We start from the raw sequence: 27,382 nt of genomic DNA on the forward strand, positions 1-27,382 counted from the left end.
ACACCAGCAGGTTTTAGCTTTGAAGCCATGGGTGCAGAAAAGCTAAGCCTTAAGGGAGGCATTTTTTTCAAGCTTTTAAAAATTGTGCAAATGCTGAAGAAGCAGGGAAATCTGGCATCCTAGAGTAGGGAGCTTGGCCACCTGTACGCAGAATGTGGTGGGGCAGGTTTGGGCCTCATGGCCTGAGGGGCTCCACCCCGATATACAAGGCCTGGCTGTGGGAGACCTTTAGGGTCAGCACTTAGGCTAAATACCAGGAAGAGCCATGACCCTGGGAGGAAGGTGCGTGAGCACTCCAGTGCTGGAAGCCTTCGAGAGAAAGTTGGACCACCATCTATCAGATCTGCCCTTGACCTGGGATTTCCTGGACCGAGCCGGGGGGGGTTGGACTGGATGGCCTCGTAGGTCCCTTCCTGTTCAACTCTTCTATGACCTTTGTTCTGCGTGACCCATTTTCTTCTCTTTTGTTTTGGCTTCACCGATGCAGGGGAGCACCGAGGGCTGGGGCCTGGCGTCACCAAAGTGCGGAGTCTCAAGATGGACAAGAAAGTCTGGACCGAGGAGCTGATAGACGGTACCTGGGGAGCCCTTGGCCGCGGCTGGGCAGAGAGGAGGGGAGCGGTGCGAGGGGGGGGGTGTTAATTGTGGTGGTCGCGGGGTGCCTCTCCTTTCCTTCTTGGATTGGGGGGTGCTGCAGAGGAAGAACCCAATGCCCTGTGAGCGACACAGACCACGGCCACGTCCGTCTGCCTTCGTGGCGGGACTTTTACGCTCTTGGGTTTTGGTCGCCTCCCTGTTCCCCCCCCCTAGAAAAGCAACTTTTGAAAGTCCCAAGAGGTGGGGTGGGGGGGGAGGCAGGGTGAACTCTGGCGTTGCAGGAGGCAACACAGGTAGCTGCCCACGGAGGGGAAGGAGAGGGGCATCGTTTGGGCTCAGCTCCTTTGGGGCTTGGAAAGAAAGCAAACGCATTCGAGAGCCGGGAGAGAAGAGAAATCCAGGAAGTGCAAAGCGCGTTTTGGTGTTTAAAAGCAGATGCATCTTTTTTGGGGGAGGTGGGTGGGCACTCCTTTTTCTCTCTCAAAAGGCTCCTTTCTCTTTCAAACCGTTTGCCGTGGAATTAATGGATTCCAGATCGCTGCCTCCAGACGTGGCCGTTCACCTCCACCCATGGCTCTCACGGGGCCACTCCTTCCTGTAAAGGGGGGTCTACCCAACGGTAGCCCTGATCCCTGTTGTCTTTGCTTGGGGGAAAAAAAAACCCCAATAATAAAACAGGGCTGGGAGAGATGATGGTGGAGCATAAATGTAGCCACACGGGGGGTGGGGGAGTATAAGAAAGAGGTGCTGTCTTTTTGTGGAATGACTTGAGGGGGGGAAATCCAGGCGAAGGAGCGTGCCTTAAGCCCAGGGCTGCTGAAGAGAGCTGCGTTGCAAGTAAAGGGGGAGGGGTTGATGAACCCGGTTAACTACAGGCCAAGATGTTGGATCAGCTGCAAGAAGGCAGAAGCGGCTTCTTCTCCGCCACCTTGGGATGGCCGTTCCCCTCCCTCTCTCTTGTGGATGGAAGAGCGTGCAGGGCGGGTGGACTAGCCGGCGGCCAGGAACCTCTCTCAGAGATTGGGTTGAAAATCTTGCTGCTTAGTGTCGGAAATTGCAACGGGAATCATCAGCCCATTGGGACCTGTGGAGCATAGGAGTTGAGTCCTCTCAAGGCACCCCCCGCCCCGCCCCCCCGGGAGTCAGAAGCCCTGCTCTAGTGCCACTGGCTGCCCCTAATCAACAGGATTTGAACCGGAGCGGCCAAAGAGCTCGCCGTGTGCAACCCCATCACTTTCTGATGCACGGGGTGCCCTGCCCTCTCTGACCGCAACACAGTTACTGTTTTGCTGATGAGCACGCTGGACGATGCTTTTGGAAGCCCTCCGTCTCAAACCTCATTTACGGGAGCGGTTTTCATGCCGGATGGCTGCCTTAGTTCCTTTCCCCACACCCAGGGAAGATAAAAGCATAGCGAGCCGTAGCATCTTGTAGGGACGGTGGTTCCCGACCTTGATGTTCTGGGACTGCCTCTCCCAGAAATCCTGGCCTGCATCCTAGTGAGGGGTGAAGGCTTTTGGGAGTTGTAGTCCAAGAACATCTGGAGAGCCCAGGTTGGGGACCGTGGTTATACAGTAAATGAATGGTTGTTTTTTTTTCCAGTGTGAGAAGGTCTTAGGAACAGGATGGGGATCGAAGAAAGCTCGCCGGAAAATAGATCTGTTAAATCTTGGAGGTGCCTCTGCTGTCGTCTTTGTTTTGGCTCTACTTCCCTGGTCTCCTCTCAGCCCACTTTCCTGGAGGGGAAAGAGTAAGACTCCCTCCCCTCCCGTTCTACCCCACTTCTCACCCTCTGCCTGGGTCGATGTTCTAACGAGTCCTTGAGGACGAAATGAGCCTTCGTTATCGATTCCAAGTACAGGAGCTGGCTGAGAAGTTTTCCTGGATTGATGTCTTTCATTCCTGTATACGGGAGGATCCCTTATCCACGGGATATCGACTGATTCCCTTATCCGTGGCCTGAAAGTATTAAAAATGTTAAAAGGAAAAACATCCAGAAAAAAAATTATTTTCACATGTATTACCAGACCACTGGATGGAGCCGGAGACTGTGCTATGAAAACTTCTTAGTGAATGACTGGTAATGCATGTGAAAATATATTTTTTTTCTCATTTTTCCTTTTTTACCATGCTCGCTCTCTCTCTCTCTCCCATCTCCTCCTCCTCTCTGGAGAGAGAACATGGCCAAAAGGAAAATAATGAGAAATCTTTCTTTATATATAGATATATCTCCTGCTGTTAATAGCAGGAGAAGCATCAGCATCAGTTACACTGAACATTGGCATCATGTTTTAGATGCAGCCTTTCCTGCTGCCTTCTCCTCCTAACGTCTTGCGATGGGAACTCCCAATCACCCTCTGCCGACATGAGCCTTGGTCGTACTGGTGGGGGCGATGGAGGGATAGCGACTACCGGGTGTGTGTGTGTGTGTGTGTGTGTGTGTGTTTTGCGGAAATGTTTTGAAGGGTTTGAAAGCTGTTCCTGTACATTGGGGGGGGGGGAGAGCAACTTCAAAAAATCAGTCTGCTCCCCAATAATCTCTTGAAACTTTTGTTTTTTTTACCCCCCCCCCCCACAAAAAAGGTTCTGGAAGTCATAGAAGAGATGTCTGCCGTGTTTCTTAGCCCCCACAAACCCATTTTGGTCCAAGAGAGACATTTTTCCCAAGCTGGCAGGGATCTGAAGTTATCTCTGGTTTTGGAAGAAGTCCTAACCCCCCCCCCCCCCCGGACACACCTTGCCAAGACTAGAACAAAGGGGGAGGGCATGGGCAGAAACATGATGAAATTGTTTCTTCACCCCCTGAAGGGAGAGAGGCCTTTGGCTTCCGTCCAGATAGTTTTGTGGGCTTTGCCTTCATGTCAACTTTGTTTGACTCAGCCTGTATTATCTCATTGTTAGTCTTGTAAGGTAGGCTGGTATCCATAATTTAGGGGGGAAAATAGCAGAGAGCAAGAAGCTTCTTTTCAGCAAGGGTGAAAGGTGAGACAATGGAATTTCACGGCGCCCCTACTCTCCGTCAGTAAGCCCCGCCATTTAGAAAACACGAGTTTTTGTACTGCAGGCTCCCTGGTTGCAGGTGGAACTCTCTGACACAGGACATGCCCTCCAGCCGTTTGCAGGAGAAGCGCCTCCCCCCGGTTCTCCATGTGTCCTTTTTTTAGCCAAGGTCTTTCTTCTTCAGGCTGCCCTGAGGCTAAGCCATGTGGCAATTTTGCGCCTTCCCCCGCGGGCACAGGGGGGTTATAAGAGCCTTTGGAAGTCCTTGGTCCCTAAGACCCCCGTAAGTCTAAAGCATCTTAGCCAAGAACGACAGCGCCGTGCCTGAGCGCTCAAACCCCGAACCCCAGGAAAGGCTTTCGGGCTGGCTAGGTTTAAGATCTTTGGCTACAGAGACTGCGGGAGACCTTGCAGGCTGGTTGAGACATGAAGCACGCTGGGAGGCGTTCTAGGCCACAGGGGTGGCCAAAGCAGGCGGCCCCGGGAAAGGATAGCGCCTCTTGCATCTGGCCTTCACATTCCTCAGCACCACACCCTGCTCTGCTTCTCATCGCTGCCCGGTTTCCTCTCTCGCCAGGCCTCCTCTGTCTCTCTCTATTTCTCACTTGCTTGTTTTTCTTCTGCTGAATGAGGATGGTCACATCCTTCCATCCTTCCTTCCTTCCTTCCTTCCTTCCTTCCTTCCTTCCTTCCTTCCTTCCTTCCTTCCTTCCTTCCTTCCTTCCTTCCTTCCTTCCTTCCTTCCTTCCTTCCTTCCTTTCCTTTCCTTTCCTTTCCTTTCCTTTACCTTTCCTTTCCTTTCCTTCCTTTCCTTCCTTCTTCCTTCCTTCCTTCCTTCCTCTCCCTTCCTTCCTTCCTTCCTTCCTTCTTCCTTCCTTCCTTCCTTCCTTCCTTCCTTCCTTCCTTCCTTCCTTCCTTCTTCCTTCCTTTCCTTTCCTTTCCTTTCCTTTCCTTTCCTTCCTTCCTTCTCTCTTCCTCCCTCCCTCTCCTCCCTCCTCCTTCCTCCTTCCTTCCTTCCTTCCTTCCTTCCTTCCTTCCTTCCTTCCTTCCTTCCTTCCTTCCTTCCTTCCTTCTCCTTCCTTCCTTCCTTCCTTCCTTCCTTCCTTCCTTCCTTCCTTCCTTCCTTCCTTCCTTCCCTTCCCTTTCTCTCTTTTCCTGACTTTCTTACTTCCTCTCCACTCTCTTTTCCTTCCTTCCTTCCCTCCTGGTATAGAAATGATGTGACGGAGGTTGGGGTTGCGTGCGTGATGTGAGGTGCATGCCTGACTTGACGAACCCTTCTTTTACATCTCTTTTGTAATGCCTAGGGAGAGACTTAAAAAAGTGGTCCAGGAATAGCTGGATCTTGGGTTGGGTCTGAGAGGCTGTCCCTGGTGCAGACGAAAGCTGCGGAGCAAAACGGCAGGCTGTTTACGTTGTTCTGTTCAGACAGCAGGTGAAAGAGTTGTGTTGTTTTTTGAAACCCACTCACCCCAATCTGTGCTTTGCAGCCCAGGAAGGCCTTTGATACAAAAGACAGCTGCATTTGGTCACCTGGGAAGATGGCTTGTGTGTGACCTTAACTCCCTCTGAGTCCAGCTGCGCAGAAAGTGACCTCTGCTATGGACCCTTGGGTGGGAAATATCCATGTTTGCTCCTTAAAACGGCCTCTGCCCGCCTTGTCTTCCCTGGCCAATCCATTATGCGGCTCCTCTCCCGGAATCGCAACTCCCGAATGACTCTTCCTGAGCTCGAACAGGCCGCTGGGCCAAGGGAGCTGCCCCCCCGCTGGTCCTGGAGGACAGGCAGGGGGGTTCTGGTGCTTTGCCCGGACCTTTGGGTCTTACAGAAATTCTGCCCTGCTTTTCAGAAGAGGGCTTCCATTTGGGATCGATCCCTCCCCCCCCACCCCCTTTTCCACGGTCAGTGCACTCATGGTGACCTAGAAAAAAAAATAGGGCACAAAGTGGTTTCCAACAACGGCAGTTCAGGATGTAGTCAGTAGGTTGGGGTGGGGGTCTGGGGATGCAGCAGGGGGAGCGCTAGTAATGACGTTGAAGGTCACATTGGGGAGACCTTATTTTCTCTCCATCTTTATGCATTCTCTCTCTCTCTCTCTGTTCTAGTTTTGCAAAGCTTCTCAATGAAACCTTCTCAAAGCCGCCTCTGGCTTTATTTGCTAAAAGTTCTCACCCTTTTACAAAATGTTGGCGTGGAGCCACCAAGACTTTGGAAAATGTCCGTTTCAGAATCCTATCTGTGACATTTGCAGAGGTGATGCTCACGGGAGGAAACGGAGAAGCCGATTCTCAAAACATATATTTTCCTAGCTCTGGAGCCACAAAATATGCGTCCAGCTTAGAAAGCTGGAAGGTTACCAGATCACTTGGTACCAAACTCCCAAGAGTAACTAATTTCATTTCAAATGAAACCCAGAGGAGGACTCCGTCATAAGCAGGTCCTATTGGCCTCTTTTACAAAGTCCCCCCAAGCTCATTTGCTTTTCTGCAAATTTAGTTTCTAAAAAATTTAGAGCACTCAGATGCAGATTTCCAGGAGAGGGGAATGCACGCACGACAGACCTGCTCGGATCTTCTTCGTGAATGGGCAGACGATGGGTAGGAAGATGCTGGAATAGACTCATAGACAACCCCCCCACACACACACATACACACACTAGGAGGATAACTGTAGGTGCAATGGACTTCTGCCCCCCCTCCAGTTGTTTCTGTGCTTGGGTTTGGGGACACAACTCCACCAAGACTCCCTGCAGGGATCGAGAACCTTGGGTTATTCTGGATGTTTTGGACTACAACTCCCATAGTACTTTGTCACTGGCCGTACAGACTAGGGATTCTGAGAGTTGAAGTCCAAAGCCCCTGGAGTGCCAAAGGTTCGCCATCTTGCTCCTCCATCCACCTCTGTTGTTGTTATCCCTAAGAAGTGTCTCATTGACCTATGGCGACCCTGAGATGTGTTGTTGTCTGCTGTCAAGTTGCCTGCAACCCATGGGGACCCTTGAACATAGTGGCCCTTCAGGAGGTCCTGTTGTTAAGAGCCTTGCAAACTCAAGACCATGGCCTCCTTTATGGGGTCAATCCATTGCACGTTTGATCTTCCTCTTTTCCTGTTGTCTTCCTTCCTTTTTCTGAAACAACTTCCTGCTTTTCTGTTTTAGTTAAACAGAGGTAGATTGACGCACCTGGGCCTGAATCCTCTTAAGAAAAAACTTGTGCTCAGTTTTTCCTGAAGACCGGTTGCTTATGCAACGGCTCTTCCACTGCAGTTGGACAGCCATTCATGAAGTCAGTGTGAGATGGGACATGGGGGGGAGAGCCTGAGGACGCCACACCCTTCAATTCCCTCTTCCTTCAGTAGGATTCTGGTTTTGGAAGCCAGCTCTAGGGGCTTCTATAACTGAGTTTAGGGATCTTTCCCCCTCCTGTCCCCTCTTCACAGGAATCCTGGAATCATGAAATTGGAAGGGGCCACTAAGGCCATCGAGTCCAACTCCCCTTCTTAAGGCAGGAATCCAAATTAAGGACCCCTGATTCAAGTTTCTCTACATTTCTCTTGAATGTCTCCAGTGTTGGAGCACTCACCACCTTGTGAGATCATGGGTCCCATTGCTGTACTCCTCTGACAGTTAGGAAGTCTGTCCTGATATTCAAATCTGGCTTCCTATAACTTGAGTCCATGATGGCATGTCCAGATACTGCCCTTCCTCTATAGGACTGCTTTTCAAGTATTCTCGAAAGGCTTTCATGGCTGGGATTCGATGGATTTGTAGGTTTTTTGATCGCTCCCCCTTATCACAACAATACACCCACCACAAAAAACACACTGATTACCATAATCACCTGATCTCCTGAAAAGGACCAAAAGCTGATCCCACAGCTATAAATACTCAACTATCCTACAAACTGCACCAGCACACAGAGTTCCGACTCCTGTCCTCTGAGGATGCCCATGGCCACAGAGACTGGTGAAACGATAGGAAGAAAAACCTCCAGAACACGGCCAAAGAGCCCGAAAAACCTACAACAACCAACCTTTCAAGTCTTTGAAAAGTGCTCTCCTATCTCTCCTCCGTCTTCTTTTCTCCAGGCTAAACGTGCCCAGTTCTTTCAGCCTTTCCTCCTAGGGCTTGGTTTCCAGCCTCCTGATCATCATCCTTGTTGCCGTCCTCTGAACTTCTTTCATTTTGTCAGCATCCTTCTTGAAGTGCAGTGTCCAGAACTGGACACAGTACTCAAGATGAGGCTTCTAACCAATGCCAAATAGTGAGGGGCTAGTACCTCCCGGTATTTGGATGGCTGAATAGAGTGGACGGTACGCGGCTGTTGTGCCTTTCTAGCCATCTCCAGAGTGGTTGCTCCTCAGCCCGAGGGCTGCAGACATCCCCAAACACTCTGACGATCCACGACGTCTTTGCTAAGGGGGATCATAACGAAGCCGACATTTCCATGCCCTCTGTGAACCCTTGCCTGTGTATTTACGCTGTGTTCTGTGTCCTCAGCTTTTCCTCCAGATTGGAAATGCCGTGGCCAACCAGTTCTGGGCGGCCAACGTGCCCCCCAGTGAGGCCATCCACGCCAGGAGCGACAGTCAGGAGAGGAGGCACTTCCTCGTGGCCAAGTACCGAGAAGGGAAATACCGCCGCTATCACCCGCTCTTTGGCAACCAGGAGGAGCTCAACAAGGTGTGTTACTGGGTGGGATGACAACGTTTCCGCCCCCCCCTTCCCTGCCCCATTCCTCTGCTTGATAGCAGATGTAGATCAGAGTTTGTCCTGCACAGCTCTGCTGGGAGAGGGGTGGTCTGGGAGACCCAGAATCTATTCCAAACTCTGATTTTAGGTGGGCAGATCTGGAGAGTGGGCACAGAGCATATCCATTGATGGCTTTGGAAACGGTGCCAGATTCAGGTCCAGGCATTACGTCTGAAGTCCTGTGCAAGGCACATTAAATACCAGTCTGAAGTATGGCCTTCTAATAGCTTGCAATGATGGCATAAATCAATATGTGTACATGCACTGCATTCCATCTGTCGGGTCCTGGAGAGGACGCCCGACACCCCCAGGAATCTTGCAGAGATTTTTAGAACTCCTAGGCCAGCGATGGGGAACCTATGGCACGCGTGCCACAGCTGGCATGCAGAACCCTCTCTGTGGGCACATGAGCCCTAAGTCACCATTGAGAAATACCTACCCATTCTCCGATCACGGATTTTGGGAAGAATTCTTGGGAAAGGAGGGAGAGCCAAAAGGGCAACAGGGACGCCAGCCATGGAAGCCCTTGGCTCCTGCCGCCTGCGCCTTTAAGGATTGCAACCGGAGGCGGGAGCGGGGAGTGTGGTGTGACCGGAGGAGTGGGGCTCTCCCAGACCCTTGTGGTTGGTTTTGTGTTGTAGTTTGGGCCCTCGGGCTCAAAAAGGTTCGCCATCATGGTCTTAGGCGGAGAATAGAAGCCTACGGTTCGTCATAGCTGACACTAACCCAGTAAAACCTTAATCCCAGAATGAGATCAGACCGTCCTTGATAAGCATTTCCAAAGGAATCTGAGTATCTCAGTGTAAATGTTTTCTTTGTTTCAATAATTCCAGGCAACTCCAAAGCTTGTCCAGTTCTACAAGCTTTATTTCTACATAAATTCTAGGTCCCGTATTTTAAAAACAGCTAGCCCAAAATAGATTGAAGACAGTCATACGGTGGCAAGGAAAAACGATAGGCTCGGATGTTTAAAATGTCTCCTTGCCACTTGCAAAATGATGCAGGTATTGAAACTTAAGTCAAAAGCCAATACGATTGAAAAGAAATATCCTCCTTGTCCTCATGGCATGTAAGCAAAGGATAGTTACCAAGTTATCCTACACTTGACAAGACTTGATAATTATCGTTGGCTTTTTCAAAAAGGTGATTCCCCCCCCCCCCCCCCGGCGTTGATGCTTTTCCTGAGAAATCACTTCAGTTCTTTCGTGGCTGTGTGATCCGGTCTCACTCCCGGAGACAGAATGAGATTCCCATGGGAAAGTTTTCCATGGCAGCCCAGGCTGTTTATATACGAGGACCTTAGCCGTGTTTTTCCCCCGGTCTTCTGAATGGGACGCCTGGCCCTGAGCATGCACAGAGCGCATTTTGCATACCCATCTTTTGGGTACAATTTACTGGGGGGGGGGGGACACCTCAACTAGAAACCGAGGCGACCAGTCCACAAACATGTGACAGAATCTTATTAAGCTTTTGCGCAAGATTTGTGTAACCTGCTGCAGCTAATTGCGGATACTTGACAAGGTGTTGGACCCATCTTGGTCATGTGCTCGGTCGCACACGCGATAATGCGGCAGAGAAACATTTATTTGTTTGTTTGTTTGTTGGATTTATATCCTGCCCATCTAGACCAAAGGTCTACTCTGCACCGTTTCCATCTACCACCGTTAGCCACAGCAGGTCACGTATACCTTACACGAACACCGATATGATTCCAGCCACAGTGACACTTGTTAATAAAAGATGCTGTCAGGCAAAAGCTAGAAGTGTGGTTGGCGCATGACCTCTGTCAGGGATGGGTCCCCCCCACCCCCTGCCCGTCCCCTCCCTTTGTTGGAGCGTGGGTGCGAGTTTTCAGCAAGCTATAGATGAGGATGAGTGTCGGGTCCCCGTCACCCCAACTCTGTTGAATCCATTGAGGTGGATTCCTCTCCTGCTTTCCCTGGTTCATACATCAGCTTTATGAGTTTATGGGCAGATGGGATGTTTAATTTAAAGAGAAAGACAGCCCTGCTTTCTTTTTAGCTCATAATTCTTACATTTGGCAGCTGTCCTTGTCATAGAAGAGGCATTTCCTTCTGAGTGAGCCAGGATAGGAAAGGCCTGTATTCCCAAAAAGCTGGGCGGGGTGTGCAGTTCGGGGGGGGGAGGACAGGAGTTGATCTGTGGTTTTATATATCCTCAGTTTAAAACACATTTAAGGTTCAAACAAAATTTGTGGGTGCCTGCTAAAAGCAGGGCATCCTTTTTTAGACCAATGAAGAGGTATTAACTAGCTCATCAGTGTGGTGTAATTGATGGGGTAGGACTCTGGAGGCCTGGGTTCAAATCCTTGCTTCTCCACGGAAACTCACTGGGGGAGTGGAACTAATAAAAACGCTCCTTAAATATCTCAATTACCTCAGAAGCCCTACGAGGGTCACTAAAAGTGAGTTCCAACTTGAAGGCACAGAACACACGGCGTGTAAGATACTCGAGTGTGGTGCCGTGGATAAAGCCGATGGTCTTGGACTCTGGAGAACAGGGTTCAAATCCAGTTTGACAGCCCATGACACACACACACACACACACACCACACACAGCTGGTTTGTCAAGCTTATTAGGGGTGCCAGAATGGATGACTTGAAAAGGAGATAAGAAATTTGTGGTGGTTTGGGCTCCCGCTGTGTCCTGTCTCTATCCTGAGAGGAAAGAGATCCTCCCCACGTTGCTGGACCACCCTGTGAAGGGAGGCTAGGCCAGAAGGCGCTTTGATCTCATCCCTTTTTCACCGACAAATCGCAATCGTCTGTTCTAGTTAGTGAATAAAAGCTTGCTGTCCTAGCTGTTCCTTGGTTTTTTAAGACAAGGGTCCCTCCCCCCCCCCGCCCGCCAGGCTGAAAGAGTGCAGCTGCAAAATGGGGTGTGTATATGGGGTCAGAGCCAGACACCAAGGTCTCTGGAGTGCCTCTTGTTTTTTTTAAAGGATCTTTGTTGTGTTTTTTTTGCAGACCAAAGACATAGGACCAAGGGCTGTGTGGGAGTGTCAAGGGTGATGCGATACCCAGACTGGGCTTTTCTCTCCATCTTCTAAGAAACGGGCCTGGCTTGAGAAGAGTTGTCAGGAAACTATAAATGGAGCCTATAAAGAGACCAGCTGCCTTTCACGGCTTGCTGGAAACGGGCGGTTCTTTTGACACCATGCAGTCTATGGTGCTTTAGCTAGCAATTTTAAGGGCCTCGTCTAGGGCACGTTCCAAGCGCTTAATTGTGACGTGGTCAGCGGCTTGCTTTATTGCCCACGAACCTCCTCTCCTCCCTTTAGTGAGAGTTGAATGGAGCTCCTGTGGCCAAGCTCCGCTCCGGATCTCTGGGAAATGCAAGCGTGCTGGGTTTTCTGCCTACCTAGGCCATTGTGACCCTGAACGAGACCGACCCCACTAAAATTCCATGGGTTGGGGTCCAGAAGGGAGATGATTTCTCCCTGGGGCGTCAGATCAAGGCCAAAGCGAGCTTACAAGCAATTCCAAGTTTATTAAAAAAAATAACAGCTGCCATCCTCTCAGCCATGGGAACAGGCTTCCGAAAGTGCCCCCATCTGCCAAAGAGCAGGCTCGAATAATGGAAAGGATCACCCGTAGTTCCTGGGAAGGGTTAGCGCCCAACATTCTTAGAAGTTTATTTACTAAGCCGTATTGCATGGGGGTAAGGAGACTGGAATGACAATCTGTTCAGTGCCCAAATACACATCTGGTTATTCGATGACATTTTTTAAAAAAAGTTGCAAGGCAATACCAGAAAGGCGAACAAGGGAGACCTAGATCAAGTTAAGCCTGAACTTTCTCTCTCTGGAGGCAAAAATGTTGAAATTGGGGCTGTCCTCCTTTGGGCACATCCCGAGAAGGCAGGATTCTCTGGAAAAGACAATAACGTTGGGAAAGGTTGAAGGCAGCAGGAAAAGAGGAAGACCCAAATACAAGATGGATTGACTCCTTAAAGGAAGCCACAGGCTTGAATCTAAAAGAGCTTTGCAGAGCTATTGAGGACAGGATATTTTGGAGATTTCTTATTCACTGGATGGCACCGAACCATAACAAGAATGATACAGTGGTGCCCCGCTTCACGACGACCCCGTTAGACGATGAAATCGCTTTACGGTTAGTTTATGGCAAGCAAACCTCACTGTGGGCGAGGGCGAAACGATTCAATGGGTTCTTTTTTCTTTACATTGTATTGGTCCCTGCTTTGGGAACCGATTTTTCGCTTCACGACAATCAAAAACAGCTGATGGTCAGGTTTTCAAAATGGCCTCCCACTGTTTTCCGGGCCTATTTCCGGAAAACAGCGATCGAAAATGGCTTCCCGTATGGAGGATCTTCGCTTTATGATGAGGTATTTCGCCCATTGGAACGCATTGAACCAGTTTTCAATGCATTCCAATGGGTTTTTTACTTTTGCTTGATGACGCTATCGCTTAACAGTGATTTTAACGGAACAGATTATCGTCGTCAAGCGGGGGCACCACTGTACTTTTAAAAACCAGTGAAATGTTGTTTATTTTAGGAAATTAGAGTTTTTGCCGCCTTTAAACTTGAATCAGGAAGCAATGGCACAGCTTTAGAACAGCGGCGAGAACTTGGCGATTTTTAAAAGACTCCCTAATCTAGGATGTTTATCTGGCCATGAGGTCAGCCTATCCATTTGCAAAGGAAAAGCTCTCTGGCTTCACCTGCATTTCTAAAATATAAGGCCCCCGGCATCCCCCGTCACTTGGAAAGAAAAGGGCAAGGAAGAATTAAAACGTCGAACAAACCACAGATTTGTGTTTTTCTGGCCAGTCTCCCCTCCCTGTTCTCCGCGCAACCGCCCACCAGGCAGTTGGCCAAGCTTGTGTTCTCACCCAACTCTTTTCTTTTAAGAGACAAACCAGTTTAACAGGAAGGTGGTTGAATTTCTGGATCTGAGCAAGTCCCCTGTGGCTGCATGGCGTGTACGGTGGGGGCTGGAGCTATTGGGTGGGTAGAAACAAGATTCTTGTAGGTGAAGCGTTGACCCCCTGTAATCATTCCCAACCTCACCGGAAGGCATGGTTGACCAAAATACTGGGCATTCTTTTAACGATTCACAGATAATTATGTGCAGGAGGTGGCGAGGGGCGGGGAGAGGCCGATCAGACCGTCCTTCGCAGAGAGAGCGCCTCGCCCACAGTAAGGTTTGCTTGCCATAAATCTGGTCACGCTTGGTAGCCAGCCTTCCGAGATCCGGCTAGTTCTTTGGCCAACAGCTCCCTCACCCTTACCCGGAAAACGGACGAGGGGACGAATTGCAAACAGACCGAATGAAAGGAGATTTTTCTGGGAGGAAATGGTTAGCAAACTGGATTTTGAGTCCTGGAAGATGGGTCTTTCCTTTGCTGCAGAGAACAGAAGGCAGAACTGACGCCAGTCAGAGAAAGCGGCAGGTTGGATAGTGCATAGTGTATGATTTTAAAGATTTTTTTTAGTGGCCCATAAAGGTTCCGCTTACTCTTGCATTTGTGTTTCATCATGGCCACATGGCTCCCTTTTTAAAAATTCCATAAGCGACAGGCATGGGAGCAGCCCCAGGTCCGCACGGTGCCTGATTTGGCATCTGTGTGGGATGGTTGACTGTGGGGGCCTCTTCCCTGGCATGGCCCCCTTTTTGTGTGAACAGGATATCTGTTCTCCCCCCCCCCCCCCAAAAAAATGACTGCCTGAAAACCAGTGCAGCCCCAGCCTTGTTGGTTCAGCTCATGTATTGCTTGCTCCAGGCAAAGGGCTGCTAATTAGCTGCAACTCTTAACTTTATAATGTTGGTGGTGTTTTTTTTTTTTTTCCTGCTGGAAGCATCTGCTCTCCATCAGGGCCGAAGGGAAGGGAGGCCAGCCGGCCAGCCGGGCTGGATTGAATTGCACCCACCCCTCTTTCCCCTCCCCTCCCCACCCTCCTGGGGCTCCTCTGTTTTTTTTTTCCCTTTACTGGGAAGCCGGATCCCCACCCTCGGCCCAAATCCTGGCCGCTGATCAGGCCAGCGGGGAGACTCTGGAATTCCACCCGTGGGCAGTTCATTGACCCGGCCGTTTCTCCCTATAAAGCGGCATCCTTACACACCCTGCCGTCCAGAGCTTCACTCTCAGAAGCAGGCTCTTTCTCTCTCGGCAAAGTCGCCCTTTGTCCCTGCTGAGCGGCCTCACGCACCTGGCGCGGGCCCCAGATCCCACCTTCCTGGGGCGTTGTCGTCCGGAGGCTTCCTTCCAGAGTGCGGTGGGGCTGCCTAGTCTGAATCTCCTTCTTTTTGCCCCTTTGCATTATCCCCCCCCCCATCCCACCCCTCCTGATGCTGCTGTGGTCCCCGGAGTGGCTCACTCTCTCTCTCTCTCTTTCTGGCTCCTTCTCTGCAGGCGCTGTGCGCGGCCGTGACCACCAGCGACCTGGCAGAGACGCTCTCCCTCCTGTTCTGCGGGGCCGAGATCAGCTGCTACTCCGGGGATCCCAGCTACCCGTCCCCGGTCGCCTTAGCGGAGCAGGCCAGCCAGAGGCTTCAGATGGAGTTTCTCCTGCAGAACAAGACCTCAGGTGAGAGGCGTGGGGCGGGCCGCGGCATGGGCATGTGTCCGGGTGCGCATTGCGCATGAAGTGTGATTGGCAAACTGCCCTGCTGGTGCCTGAGGAAGGGCGGCAAGGCGTGGAAATCAGAGAGGACACGAACAAGGGTTTGGGGGCCAGACTTTGATACATGCCGGATTGGGACCCTTCCCAGGGCAGAGACGTGTCAGAGACAAACAGCAGGAGCTGACCAAAGGAGCAAAAGCACTTTTGAAAATAACTTTTAGAAAGGATACAAGAAGGCACGCTTAGAGTGCTTGCAAAAGTAATCTGTAGCTTACAGACTCAGAACTTTACAAGGAATCTGTAACCTGGCGTAAACTCAGTGTTGTTATTCTGTGCTGTCCAACTTCTGTCGACTGTAGGAGTGAGCAATCTCCAAAATGTCCCATCCTCCACGGAGACTCAAGCCTGTGGCTTCCTTTATGGAGTCATTTGGTCTTCCTCTTTTCCAGTTCCCTTCAACTTTCCCCTGCATTTATTGGGAAATCTCAACAGCATGTTTTAAAAATTGCTCCTTTGTCTTTCTCTGTACCGCCTCCCTCCCTCCCTCCCTCCCTCCCTCCCTCCTTCCTTCCTTCCTTCCTTCCTTCCTTCCTTCCTTCCTTCCTTCCTTCCTTCCTTCCTTCCTCCCTTCCTTCCTTCCTTCCTTCCTTCCTTCCTTCCTTCCTTCCACCCATCATCAGCTCCTTCCTTCCTTCCTTCCTTCCTTCCTTCCTTCCTTCCTTCCTTCCTTCCTTCCTTCCTTCCTTCCTTCCTTCCTTCCTTCCTTCCTTCCTTCCTTCCTTCCTTCCTTCCTTCCTTCCTTCCTTCCTTCCTTCCTTCCTTCCACCCATCATCAGCTCCTTCCTTCCTTCCTTCCTTCCTTCCTTCCTCCCTCCCTCCCTCCCTCCCTCCCTCCCTCCTTCCTTCCTTCCTTCCTTCCTTCCTTCCTTCCTTCCTTCCTTCCTTCCTTCCTTCCTTCCTTCCTTCCTTCCTTCCTTCCTTCCTTCCTTCCTTCCTTCTGTTCATCAATTCTTTCCTTCCTTCCTTCCCACCTGCCCTCCTGCCTGCCTGCCTTCACGCAGACTTTCCTGCCTCTCCCTGGAGACACCTGGCGGCATTTGGGCCTCTCTCACCAAATTACCAGTCAGGTCTGATCCTGCATAGCTTCCAGATTGACATTCTGTCTGGTCCTTTCAGTTGGGGAAGTGTTTGTTCAGGAAGTTACTTTTTAGAGTCATGCAACACCTATGCACTTCTTATCAAAATGCTTCTTAAATGTAAGTTTGAAAGGGAACTTTAAAAAAGAAACTCTGAAATGTTATTAGCTGCACCAACCTCATGGGCTAAACCCGTGGTTCTTAACCTTTGTTACTCGGATGCTTTTAAACTGCAACTCCCAGAAACCCCAGTCAGGACAGCTGGTGGTGAAGGCTTCTGGGAATTGCAGTCCAAAACTCCTGAGTAACCCAAGGTTAAGAACCAGTGGGCTAAACTACTTTTGAACTGGAGCTTTGTGACACCCTTACTTTTCCCCTGCCCAACCCAACGCGTTGCCGTTGTGCAATGAACCAGAGATGCCGGAAACTATGGGCATCTCAAAACTGGGGTGGGTGGGGGTGGGAGGGAGAGATGGGAGAGGAATTTTCAAATACGTGAAAGGCCGTCCTACAGAGGAGGGCCAGGATCTGTTCATAGTCAGCCCAGAGTGCAGGACACGCAACAGTGGGCTTGAGTTACAGGAAGGCCGTTTGAGGCTGAAGATCAGGAAAAACTTCCTCTTAGAGCAGTATAGAGCTTGACCTGGACAGCCGAAATTTCCACCCCCTGGGGGGGGAGGTATAGAAAACGAATGCCTAGGGGCTGGCAGGTGCTGAGGGAGGAGACGCCACCAAGAGAAAGCCGTGGCGGTTTCCAGGTCACGGTGTACTTATAGTGCCATTTAAATAGCATAAATTAAGTTGTTTCACCAGGAGGAGGAGGAGGAGAAGAGGGAGGTGACAGGATGTCAAGCAGCTTTTTCAGGAAATCCACAAGTGGCAAGTCTTTTGGGGGGGGGGCAACACAAAAGCCACCCAGAACAAAAAGGCAAAGGGTCTCACTTCATAACCAACCTGCACCCAGTGTGGAAGAGCGGTTGCAGCGTTGGGAGATCTGGGATCTAGTTCCCACCGGATTGTGCAACTCAGGAGGTGATCCTTGGCTAGTGGCAGAGGTTTGAATTTTTTGGTCAAATTTGGCCCAGGTGCAACAAACACAATAGAATGAACGGGGGGGACCTAATTCTGCTAAGGAACCGTTCCGACTCAACGGGATTTTTGGAGGGCTCGCCAAGGACCTGCCCTGACTCTTCCCAGCTGCAGACAAATTCCAGAAGGAGGGGATCATCCTTTCTCTGCCTGTCCTGGATTTCTCTCCACGCCTTTTGTGTTTTTGGACAGCGCGGACGATAGACAGAGTTGCTGAGAGTGCAAGTCTGCGAAGTTTTGATGTCTGTTGCAGACATCTGGTTCGCATCATCTCCCCCCCCCCGTTCCTGTTTGATTTGGCTGCTTTTGTCCCAAAAAACACTCAAAAGGAGGGACGGTGGGGTTCGTGGGCGAGGACCGGTCTTGATCTGGCTCTTTACGGAAGGGAGGGAAGGGCCAGAGATGTTCCATGGGGGGGGAAGGGGCCCACTTGCTCCTCTCTGCTGCCCTCCCCCACCAGGGCTGCTAGGGTGGGCCAGGGACCCACTACTACTTCCGTGTTGTCTGTCTGTCATCCAGGTGTGTGGGACTACAATTCCCATCCTCCTCAGCCAGCTGAGCCCCAGTTTGAGCAGGAGGGCTGTCCCAGCCGCCCCGATAACCTGCTTCAAGCGACAGAACCAGAGGGAAATGGGTCTAAGAGTACCTCCTTGATGTTTCTCCCACCCTGCTGCAGCTGGTCTTCATGCAACTGGCCGGCCACCCCAGAAGCCGTTGCAGAGTTTTGACCTTTGGGTTAAATTCATTTAACGGCGCAGCAGAAATGCAAGAATTCGCAGAGCAGAACAGCTTCAAGTCCCCCCCCCCCGAGCAGTTCACCCCTTAACGGGCACTGACAATCTCAGTCACTCACTCTTGAGACATTGGAAAGAATAAAAGGTGTCATTACAGTTGAACGAATCAAACAGCAAACCAAGAACCACGACTGCTTTTAATCACAAACTAAAGGGAGGGAAAGAGACACAGAGCGTAGAGGCGGGGCTCTCCTTGGATTCAGAGGAAGGGGAGGCCTGATTGGTTAGGGCTGGACTCACTCGGATTCCCCAAGCCATGCAGTCACTGGGTCTGTGGCAGGGAATTCCTGGGAACTGTGGTCAAAATCATTATTTAATTCATTTTTTTTATTTAAAATACTTTTACCCCTCCTTACTCCTTTAAAAGGACCCCAGGCGGCTTACAAACAGTGAAAGACCCTATTTAATGCCAAGAGCAATGCGTATAAAGAAGCTGCTTACGTCATTAAAAGACACTGTTGGAGCTTAAAAAAAAAAAACCCAATAAGGACACAAATATTAAAATGTTGAAAAGGATCAAACAAAACCAGGAGTGCTACTGAAAGTCCGGTCCGAGCAGTCATGCATCAGAATCCCTCTAAGAATCCCACTCGGATAGTCCAGTCCCGTGGAGGAAGGCTTGCCGTAAGAGAAAGGTCTGCTTGCAGAAAGAAGGAGAGCCAAGAAGGGGCCGGTCTGTTGATATCCTTGTCGTTCACTGCTATGTGCCGACTTATAGCGACCCTAATAGGGCTTTCAAGGTAAAAGTGGCATTTAAGGAGTCAGTTTTATCAGTTTCCCCTCCTCCAGTGAGCTTCCATGTCTGAGTGGAGATTCGAACCCCGTCCCCCAAAACCCTGAACTGTACTCTATCCATTATGCCACACTGGGTTCCTTGTCCGAATTCTCCAACCTCATAGTCCAGAGCAGGTCACACGAGACCCTGAGCCTCTAAAAGGAGGGAGGGTCTGGTTCAACCTCCCATCCATTCCGAGGTTGGGTAAACTGAGTAAACAGCTCGGGGTGTGTGTGTTTCATGCATATTTAGGTTGCAAACCACCGAGAGAGTGCTCTAGCACTAGGCAGGCGGTCTATAAGCAGCACGTTTTGCTTTTATAAGCTGCACACTTTAGCTGCTCTTTGGGGCGACCAAAGGCCTTCCCCCCCCCACCCCACTGTAGGATTGTGGAGTTTTTTGGCTCCAGGTTTTGAGCAACACCAAGACCCGCTTCTTTGACCTCTGGCGATCTCAGGCTGCGGGATTTTCTGGACCCTGACCCTCGCCCTTCCCGTATCTCCCTCCGAAAGAGAGCGATCCTGTTCGTATGGACCCCCTCGGGGCCCAAGAGAGTTGAGGGTCAGGTGTCGACCAAGCAAAGGAAGAGAATGACCTGTTAGGACGTACCTTTTTGGGTTTTTTCTTTTTCTTTCTTTCTTTCTTTCTTTCTTTCTTTCTTTCTTTCTTTCTTTCTTTCTTTCTTTCTTTCTTTCTTTCTTTCTTTCTTTCTTTCTTTCTTTCTTTCTTTCTTTCTTTCTTTCTTTCTTTCTTTCTTTCTTTCTTTCTTTCTTTCTTTCTTTCTTTCTTTCTTTCTTTCTTTCTTTCTTTCTTTCTTTCTTTCTTTCTTTCTTTCTTTCTCTTCTTCTTTTGTTTTTTTTTTGGTCAATAAGACTCCAACAAAGTCACATTTCAAAAGTAGCTTAACAGGTGGCAATGATGTTAGCGATTCTGGCGTAAGGGGTAAAACAACATGCTTCCTCTTTTTTTTTTAAAGCGTTTTTTGAAGGGCTTTTTTAGACATTTGCAAAGACAGGATTATGGGTTGCTGGTCTCTCTCAAGCCATCCGTGGTGTCTGAAGGACGAGCAAACCGCGGAGGGAACGTCTCGCCGGGCAGGTGGGGCATTTGGAAGAAGCGCCGAGAGGCAGCCGATCCGGGCGCATCGTAACGCTCGGTCTGCTTGCTAGATCCCATGCCAAGGGCCGCCCTGGTACTTTCTAGCTGTGTTGAACGACAAGGCCTCTCCTCAACGGCCCTCCGACTGAGGCCCTGGCGTGGGTCCGGAACGTGTAACACACAGGAAAGGCCACCGGTGGTCTCCCCAGAAGGAGCCGCAGCAAAAAGGGGCCGCTTGCTGATAACGGGGGCCAGCCCAGGGGGCCAGTCCCCTGGTGGACAACGGGACGGGCAACCATGAGCCAATGTACTATCAATTTTCCCTTGGGAATGGGTCAGGTTTGTGACCTGGTCATGGTTCATGGAATATGTGAAGCCTTTTCCCCCCCTAACACGGAGACCTCTGTGCAGGCTGCTGGCTCCAAAGGAAGGTCTCTGTCCATTTGTAGGTGTTGCAATTTTGTGTGAGGTGAAGGGCTCTGTCTCGGAGTCCCAGACCCTTCAGTGACCATTCTCCTACTGGGTGATCTCCCCTCCCCTCCCCTCCCCATTTCCTCCCCCTTCCCCTTTCTCTTCCTGTGTCTTGGTTTGAGAGAACCTTGAATCGGCTTGGGTGGCTTCAAAGGGCCGGTCCTGCCGTTGGCCATCCGGGGCATCAGCCGTGCCTTGACTTTGCGCTCTACAACCCTTCACCGTATGTCTTGCATTTGTAGAAACCCCTCAGCTGGACGCTGCCTCCAACCTCGAGAAGCACTACTCCATCATCCTGCCTTCCGTTGCTCACAATGGCTTCCTCTACAAGACTCCTTCTATGGCGAAGCTGGTCCACGAGCGGAAGTCCCGGGACGGTGAGGCCAGGCGGGGAGGGACGGTGGCCAGGCAGGGGGTCTTTCTCAGGTTGGGTTGGGGGATGATCACCCATGGAGATCCTCCTCCTCGGCTCCAGACAGAGCCCAGAAATCTAGAAGGGGGAGCCCCGATGCTCTTAGGCTTCGTTACTCACAGCTTCTTGGGGAGGCTCAAGGAGAGTGCGTTTTGGCGCCTTGGAGCAAATGCCTGGAAGCGAAATCGCCTGGAGTTTGTTGATTCTGATTTCATGGGTGGCAGAGGGAGCAAAATCTTGATGGGTTTTTTGGTCTGCCGCTTGACAGGAGCTGAGTAGACCTTGTCAAGTTCAGCCTTGAGGCTGGGGCAGATTCACCGCCCCCCCTTGCAAAATGGGGATTACTCACCGCCACTCCTGCGAATGTTGACTTTGGCAATGTGATATCACAAAATCTAGCCAGAATAAAGGAAGGAGGTGTGTACCGCACTCTGGATAGACTTTGGAGTAGGAGATGGATAGCTAATAGAGATGGGTTCAAATTTAAAAACACGAATCACCAAATTCATTCAAACATTGCCAATTCATGTATTCATCTGAATTAATGCCCCCTGACGAATATGACTCAATGATTTTTTTTTTTAGATTTTAGATTTGTTGATTTCTTTGGCAATAAAATGACCTCCAAGGCACCCAGAGAAACCAAAATCACAGAGAAGCTTTCCCAGACTCTCTTCTGTCATCCCTCCACATCTGGTGAGGGTCGGGCTTCCCCAAGCCAGCCGCAAAAGGGGCACTTTCCTGGGGGAGGACCCACTTTGTGGGTGTATAACTTGAACGTCTAAAACCCAATCTTCACCAAACTCGGAGGGACTGTAGAGGAGAGTCAGGGGAAGCGTCTCGGTGATATTGGTGACTCTAGGTGCCGGGGGGGGGAACTTTCCTGGGGGAGGCATCCTTGTAAATATATAACTCAGACATCAGATATCCATTATATATCCAATCTTCACCAAATTTGGAGGGATTGTAGATGAGAATCACAGGAAGATTCCCTGTGATTTTGGTTTCTCTAGGTGCTTGATGGGGATGCTTTATAGGGCTTTTAAAGTCAAATAAATGAATTGACAAATTGATTCATCAGGAAAAAAAAATCATGATTCGCAGTTCTTTGTGTGTGACGAATCACGAATCAAAATGAATCACGATTTTTTTTCAGATTCTTGCCCATCTCTAGTGGCCACTACCGTGGTCAGGATTGCCACCCTTGGGATCATTACTACTAGACAGGATGAGCACTTTATGGCCCTGTTCATGGAGCTCCCCTGAAACCTCTCAAAGGGAAGGTCATTTTGCAGTATGTGAAGTTGGATCGCCCGGCTTTCCTTAAGCTGGAGATCCTTCTATTGTGGATGAATACTCTCTTCTCCAGCAGCAGCTGAGCTCTGAACACACGCATGTGCAAAACACACACACACAGACACACACAGAAACATTTTGGTTCATTCCTGCCTAATTATTTATTCTTCCTGTAGAGTTCAGTCGCCGCTGGTGCTGTCTCCATGATGGCGTCTTCAGCTACTATGAAAACAACACCAACACGGTGCCCAACGGAGAGATCCGGATGCAGGAGGTGGTGTGTCTCGTGAATAACCCTCCGGACACTCATGGGTAAGTGGACCACCCTCCTCCTTTCTGCGTGGGGATGATCCTTCCCCCACTTAACTTCTTCACATGGGCTGCCGACCTGCTCATCTCTGCCCGCCTGTCTTTGTCACCTCCTAACTCACTGTTGGCTAAACAGCCGCTGCGAAGTGAACGATCAGCGTTCGTATCTGTTCTTCATCCCTCCTAGCCTGGCATCTGTATAAAATACCTGCTTAATAATAATTGCGGGACTCACATCCATTTGACTTAGGACAACCCTCTTAGTCAGGCCTCTCTAGGTACAGAAATGGCTTCCCATGCCCTTCTTCTGGGGGTAGCCCCGGGACCAACGGGGTCCACCTTATTCAACCCTGCTATAAAAATTGGGGCGAGGCGCTTTTGAATTCTGCAGTTTCCCTAGGATTGGCTCTTGGTGATGTCATGCCTTGTTGCAGTGCTGGGGTTCTTCCTGCATTTCTGGATCCCAAGGATAAATCTGTCCCTGATTTTACTGGATACCCCGTTCATTGGGCCAAAGGGGCCCTTCTCAACAGGGGGGTGGGGGCTATAGGTCCCCCTGGGGAACCTTGGCCCATTGGAAGGGGGCCCTATAGGCTGGGAACAATTCTTCTTCACACATCGCCTTATAAGGTTCATTACACGGTTGATTCAATCGTGTTCAGCCGACATGTCTTTCATTTTGGGTTTATGGCCACGACTGAAATAAGGGTGGGAACGGTTGGGCTGAACTAGGATCCCTGTCCCCACCCCATCCACCCCCCAAATCAATGCTTGGGCTCCAGCGCCTGGTGAGCATGGCTGGCCCAAGACACACTGCTTTTCCTTGAGACGAAGACAGACGCGCACACACAGAGGTCCTGCCTTCACATCCTACAATTCACGCACATTTGTGTGCCATTAAGTCCATTCTGACTATGATGACCCCCTTTTCAGGGTTTTCCAGGTGGAGAAAATATTCAGACGTTCCCTTCTTCTGGGGGAGCCTTGGGACCAATGTGCAGCTGGCCCGAGGCTACCCAGGCTAGCTCTTCTCCCGGACAGGCCCAGTGGGAGAAATTGAACTCTCACCCTCTGGCTCCACAGCCAGAGAGTTAACCCACTGAGCTATTCAAGCATCTCATGAAGTGGGCTAGAGTCTACAAAAACTTCTGCCGAATCAAACTGGTCCGCTTTCTGTTGTCGTTCTGTGCCTCAAGTCACCTCTGACTTGCCGCAGCCCTAACATCGTTTCCCAGGGATGTGAGATGTTCACGGAGTGGTTTCCCTTTGCCGTCACCCAGTGTGTTTCCGTGTCCAAAGTATTTGAACCCAGGTCTTCTGAGTTGTGGTCTAAAGAGCCTCTCCAGTATGTGCATCAAGGTTTCAGGAGACGTTTGCTTTTGCTGCAACAGAGAAGCTGCTTCTCTCCTGCCCCGAAGCAAGCAAAACGGAACGTAGAAAATGTCTGGAATTCATGGGATGCAAACAATCTCCCGAGAGGAGAAAGCCAAGGGAGGGTCTGCGCCTTCTCGTTGTGCTCCTGAGCCTCCGGGAAGGTGCGAAGGAGGGCGGTGGACCAGAGGCATCGTTTTCAGCTCCTCCATAAGTGCTTTTCTCAGGATCTCTCTCTCTCTCTGGGCTGGAGGCTGTCTCCTCACTGTGGGGTGAACATCGATCTAGCTGTGTCGATAGTTCTCTGCTCCATTTGTAATAGTTTGGCAAAAAAGTTCCAGACTCTCCCCCACCCCCCCCACCCCGTTCTTCAACTGCAGTGAAAAAGCAACCGTCCTGCAACCGCCACCACCTGGGTTATTCTTCTGAAGGCTCACGGTCTGCAAGTGTGGATTTCCGGGGAGAAGCAGGATTGTGATGAATGGACTGTAGTTTTTGTTTGGTTTGGATGCTCCAAAGAAATTCCGGGGCTCGGAGTTCTTTGCGTTGTAAGGACCTGTGTCCTTTGCACCAAGTTCTGTTGCTGGATCTGGGGTGCTAGCCAAAAAGTTCCCCCACCCACCAGGCACACTCTGATGTCCTAACCGCAACGCCACCCCCCTCCCACCATGGACTTCCTTGACCGCTCAAAGACTGCTGGGCTGCACCCTCTCTCTCTCTTTTTCCTCCAGCCTTCCTGATGTGGAGCCTCTCTGTGCAACCTCCCCCCCTTCAACTCTCCTCCCCCCCCCCACTTTCCCTCCTGACTCTTAAGTCTCTGCCCTTGGTTTGCAGGCTGACGAGCACTTTTGAGATGTACGTGGAAGCCGAGAGAGTGTACCTCTTTGGACTGGACTGCCCCGAGGCCACGAAGGAGTGGGTGAAGTGCATCGCAAAGGTCAGGCTTCACTCCGGTTGGGAAAGGCCAAGGGGAGGTGGGTGGGTGGGTGGGTGTGGAGGATTTGCTTATTTGTGTATTTTGGGTTTGGCTTGGCTTTATAATCCCTCTTCTTGCAGGAACTAGAATTCAAGGCAGCTAACATGTTAAAAACCAAACCAAACCAAAGCATCACATACAAATAGCACCACAGTCAAGGGATCATGGCAAAACATTATTGAATGACAAAGCATGCTGCTTATAGACTGCTCTCTAGTGCTTAAAACATTCTCTGGGCAGGTTAAAATTCAATTAGGCAGGCTACACACTGCCTCCCCCCTCCCCCAAGCTGAGTACTTAATTTGCCGACCTTCGAAGGATGGAAGGCTGAGTTGACCTTGAACTGGCTACCTGAACCCGATATCAAACTCAGATCATGGGCAGAGTGTACAGTGTGCCCCGCATGACGACGATAATTCGTTCTGTGAAGATCGCTGTTTAGCGAAATCATCGTTATGCGAAATGCAATTCCCCATTGGAATGCATTGAAACCCGTTTAATGGATTCCAGTGGGGAAAATACCTCATCGTCCAGTAAACGTCCCCATAGGGAAGCCATTTTGCAAGCGCCGATCAGCTGTAAAAATGGCTGTCCTGCGAAGCATGGGTACGGAAAACACAGGGCAGCCATTTTGCAAAGCCGACAATCAGCTGTATAAATCATCGTCTTGTGAACAAATGGTCCACGAAGCACGGACCAAATCAATGTCCTGTTTTGCGAATTGCTATAGCAATCGCAAAACGTCATTGTTATGCAGATCCATCGTTTAGCGGGGTCGTCATCTAGTGAGGTACCACTGTACTTCAGTTTTAGCACTGTGCCACAAGGCTGATTAAGTTCCAATAGAAACTTGTAAGGAAAAGATAAATGCAAAGTATCAATGAAAAATGTGGAGTTGCAAGGGTTTGCCGTGTGCTGGGTCAGTATCCTCTGTGCCAGTCGGTCTCTGAATTTTTGGGGGTGGGATGAAAGGAGTAGCAGAGCCAATGACTCCCGTCTACTCCCGTATCTTCTCTTCCAGTCCTTCATCCCACCTGCCGCGGAGAGCCTGCTGAGCCACGACTTCGAGCGGCTTGGGCGGCTGCAGTGCAAGGGTGGCCTCAACTTGGAGCGGGCCAAGGAAGGCTGGTTTGCCTTGGAGCAGTCGACGCTCTACACCTTTCTGGAAGGGAGCGAGAAGGAGGAGGCCGTTCACCTGAGGAAGCTGCAGGAGCTCTGTGGGTGGCTTCGTTTCCCCACTTCCTTCTCATCTGGGACTGGGGACACCTGCCTCAAAAAAACAGAATCCCAAACTATAAATTCCTGTTGTATCCCCTGGGCAGGGTACCCACGTTTTGGTAGTGGTTGTTGCCCTTCTACTGTGTCAGTGTCTAGTTAGCCCAGGGTGGTCAACTCTAGGAGCAGACCATTGCCCATCTCTGCGCCGTGTAGAGACCATCTCATGCAGACCCAGCCCCAAAATATTTTTCTTATACAGTGGTGCCTCGCTTGACGACGTTAATTCGTTCCAGCGAAATCGCTATAGAGCAAAAACGTCATCAAACAAAATTAAAAAACCCATTGAAACGCATCGAAAACCGTTCAATGCGTTCCACTGGGCTGAATACCTGCTCGTCCAGCAAAGATCCATCATACAGAGGCCATTTTCGGTGCCTGCAAAGCGAGGAATCCGTCCTAGAAAACAGCAGGGGGGGATTTTCTTCAGCCAGTGGCCATTTTGAAAGCCAACAATCAGCTGCGTGCTGATCGTCATAAAGCGAATATTGGTTCCTAAAGCAGGGAACCGATCATCGCACAGCAAAAAAAAACCCATTAAAAACAAACATTGATGTTTTAAAAATGTCAACGTAAAGCGGATTCCTCGTAGAGCAGGGTAATCGTCCAGCGGGGCATGACTGTACTGTAAAAAGACCTTTGTAACTGAAAAAGCACCCCCACGCACTCTAGTATATACAAATTCTAGGTGTGGGGACAACCCATTGCAATATTGCCTATTATTGGGCCCTTTTTTGTACATTTAAAAGGAAGGGAGCCTCCCCGAAATAAACAGTCATGGTCATTGCTTCCTCTGACACCTGTGTAAAAAGGATTCCCACTGGATGGACTGATTTGACCATGAAGGCTGCTGTCCAGTACATCTTTTAAGTCACCTTGCTTCTTCCGATACTAATGCTGATGCTTGCTTTGCAGCCATCCAAGGTGAGAATGAAGTCCTGGTGCTTGTAGAAAGGAGAAGGTAAGCAGCTTTTGAGGACGAAGGGGTAAAAATGGGTGTAATAGAGATCTCCCCCCCCTCCCCAAATGGACCCCTTTTCTATTTCCTTTCCTGTTTACTTGTTGGTTTGTAGCCAATCAAGGTGGGTTAGAAAGCACACCAAAATAATAACGGTGTACAGTAAGACCCCCACTATCAGTTCCAACCCCCCTCTCCCCCTGTGGATGCTGAAAAATGTGGTTTATAGCAAACACAATAGTGACCACTACACACAATATGGTCTCTGGTTCCCTCTAAAGGCCAGTTCTGAAAATAAGAAAAAAATATATATAGTTCTCTAGGGAATGCTATACCTACCATGATCTCTGGTTCCCTCTTGTGTCCACTTCTGGTAACTTCATCATTAAAAATATACCATATTTTTCCGTGTATAAGATGCCCCCATGTATAAGACACCCCCACTTTTATAACCCAAAATTAAGAAA

The 27,382-nt window shown here is 50.1% G+C and overlaps 1 protein-coding gene across 1 annotated transcript in view; it reads left to right on the plus strand.

The window, feature by feature from the left end:
- ARAP1 (ArfGAP with RhoGAP domain, ankyrin repeat and PH domain 1) overlaps positions 1-27,382 on the plus strand; it is a 115,504-nt gene that overhangs the window by 61,924 nt on the left and 26,198 nt on the right. The window contains 8 exon segments of the mRNA XM_078390560.1: positions 488-571; positions 8,094-8,278; positions 14,745-14,919; positions 20,561-20,695; positions 22,203-22,338; positions 24,541-24,643; positions 25,704-25,899; positions 26,873-26,918. Coding sequence (XP_078246686.1) covers positions 488-571; positions 8,094-8,278; positions 14,745-14,919; positions 20,561-20,695; positions 22,203-22,338; positions 24,541-24,643; positions 25,704-25,899; positions 26,873-26,918 — 1,060 coding nt within the window.

The sequence above is a fragment of the Pogona vitticeps genome, chromosome 3, assembly GCF_051106095.1.
Source record: "Pogona vitticeps strain Pit_001003342236 chromosome 3, PviZW2.1, whole genome shotgun sequence".
Classification (NCBI taxonomy): domain Eukaryota; kingdom Metazoa; phylum Chordata; class Lepidosauria; order Squamata; family Agamidae; genus Pogona; species Pogona vitticeps.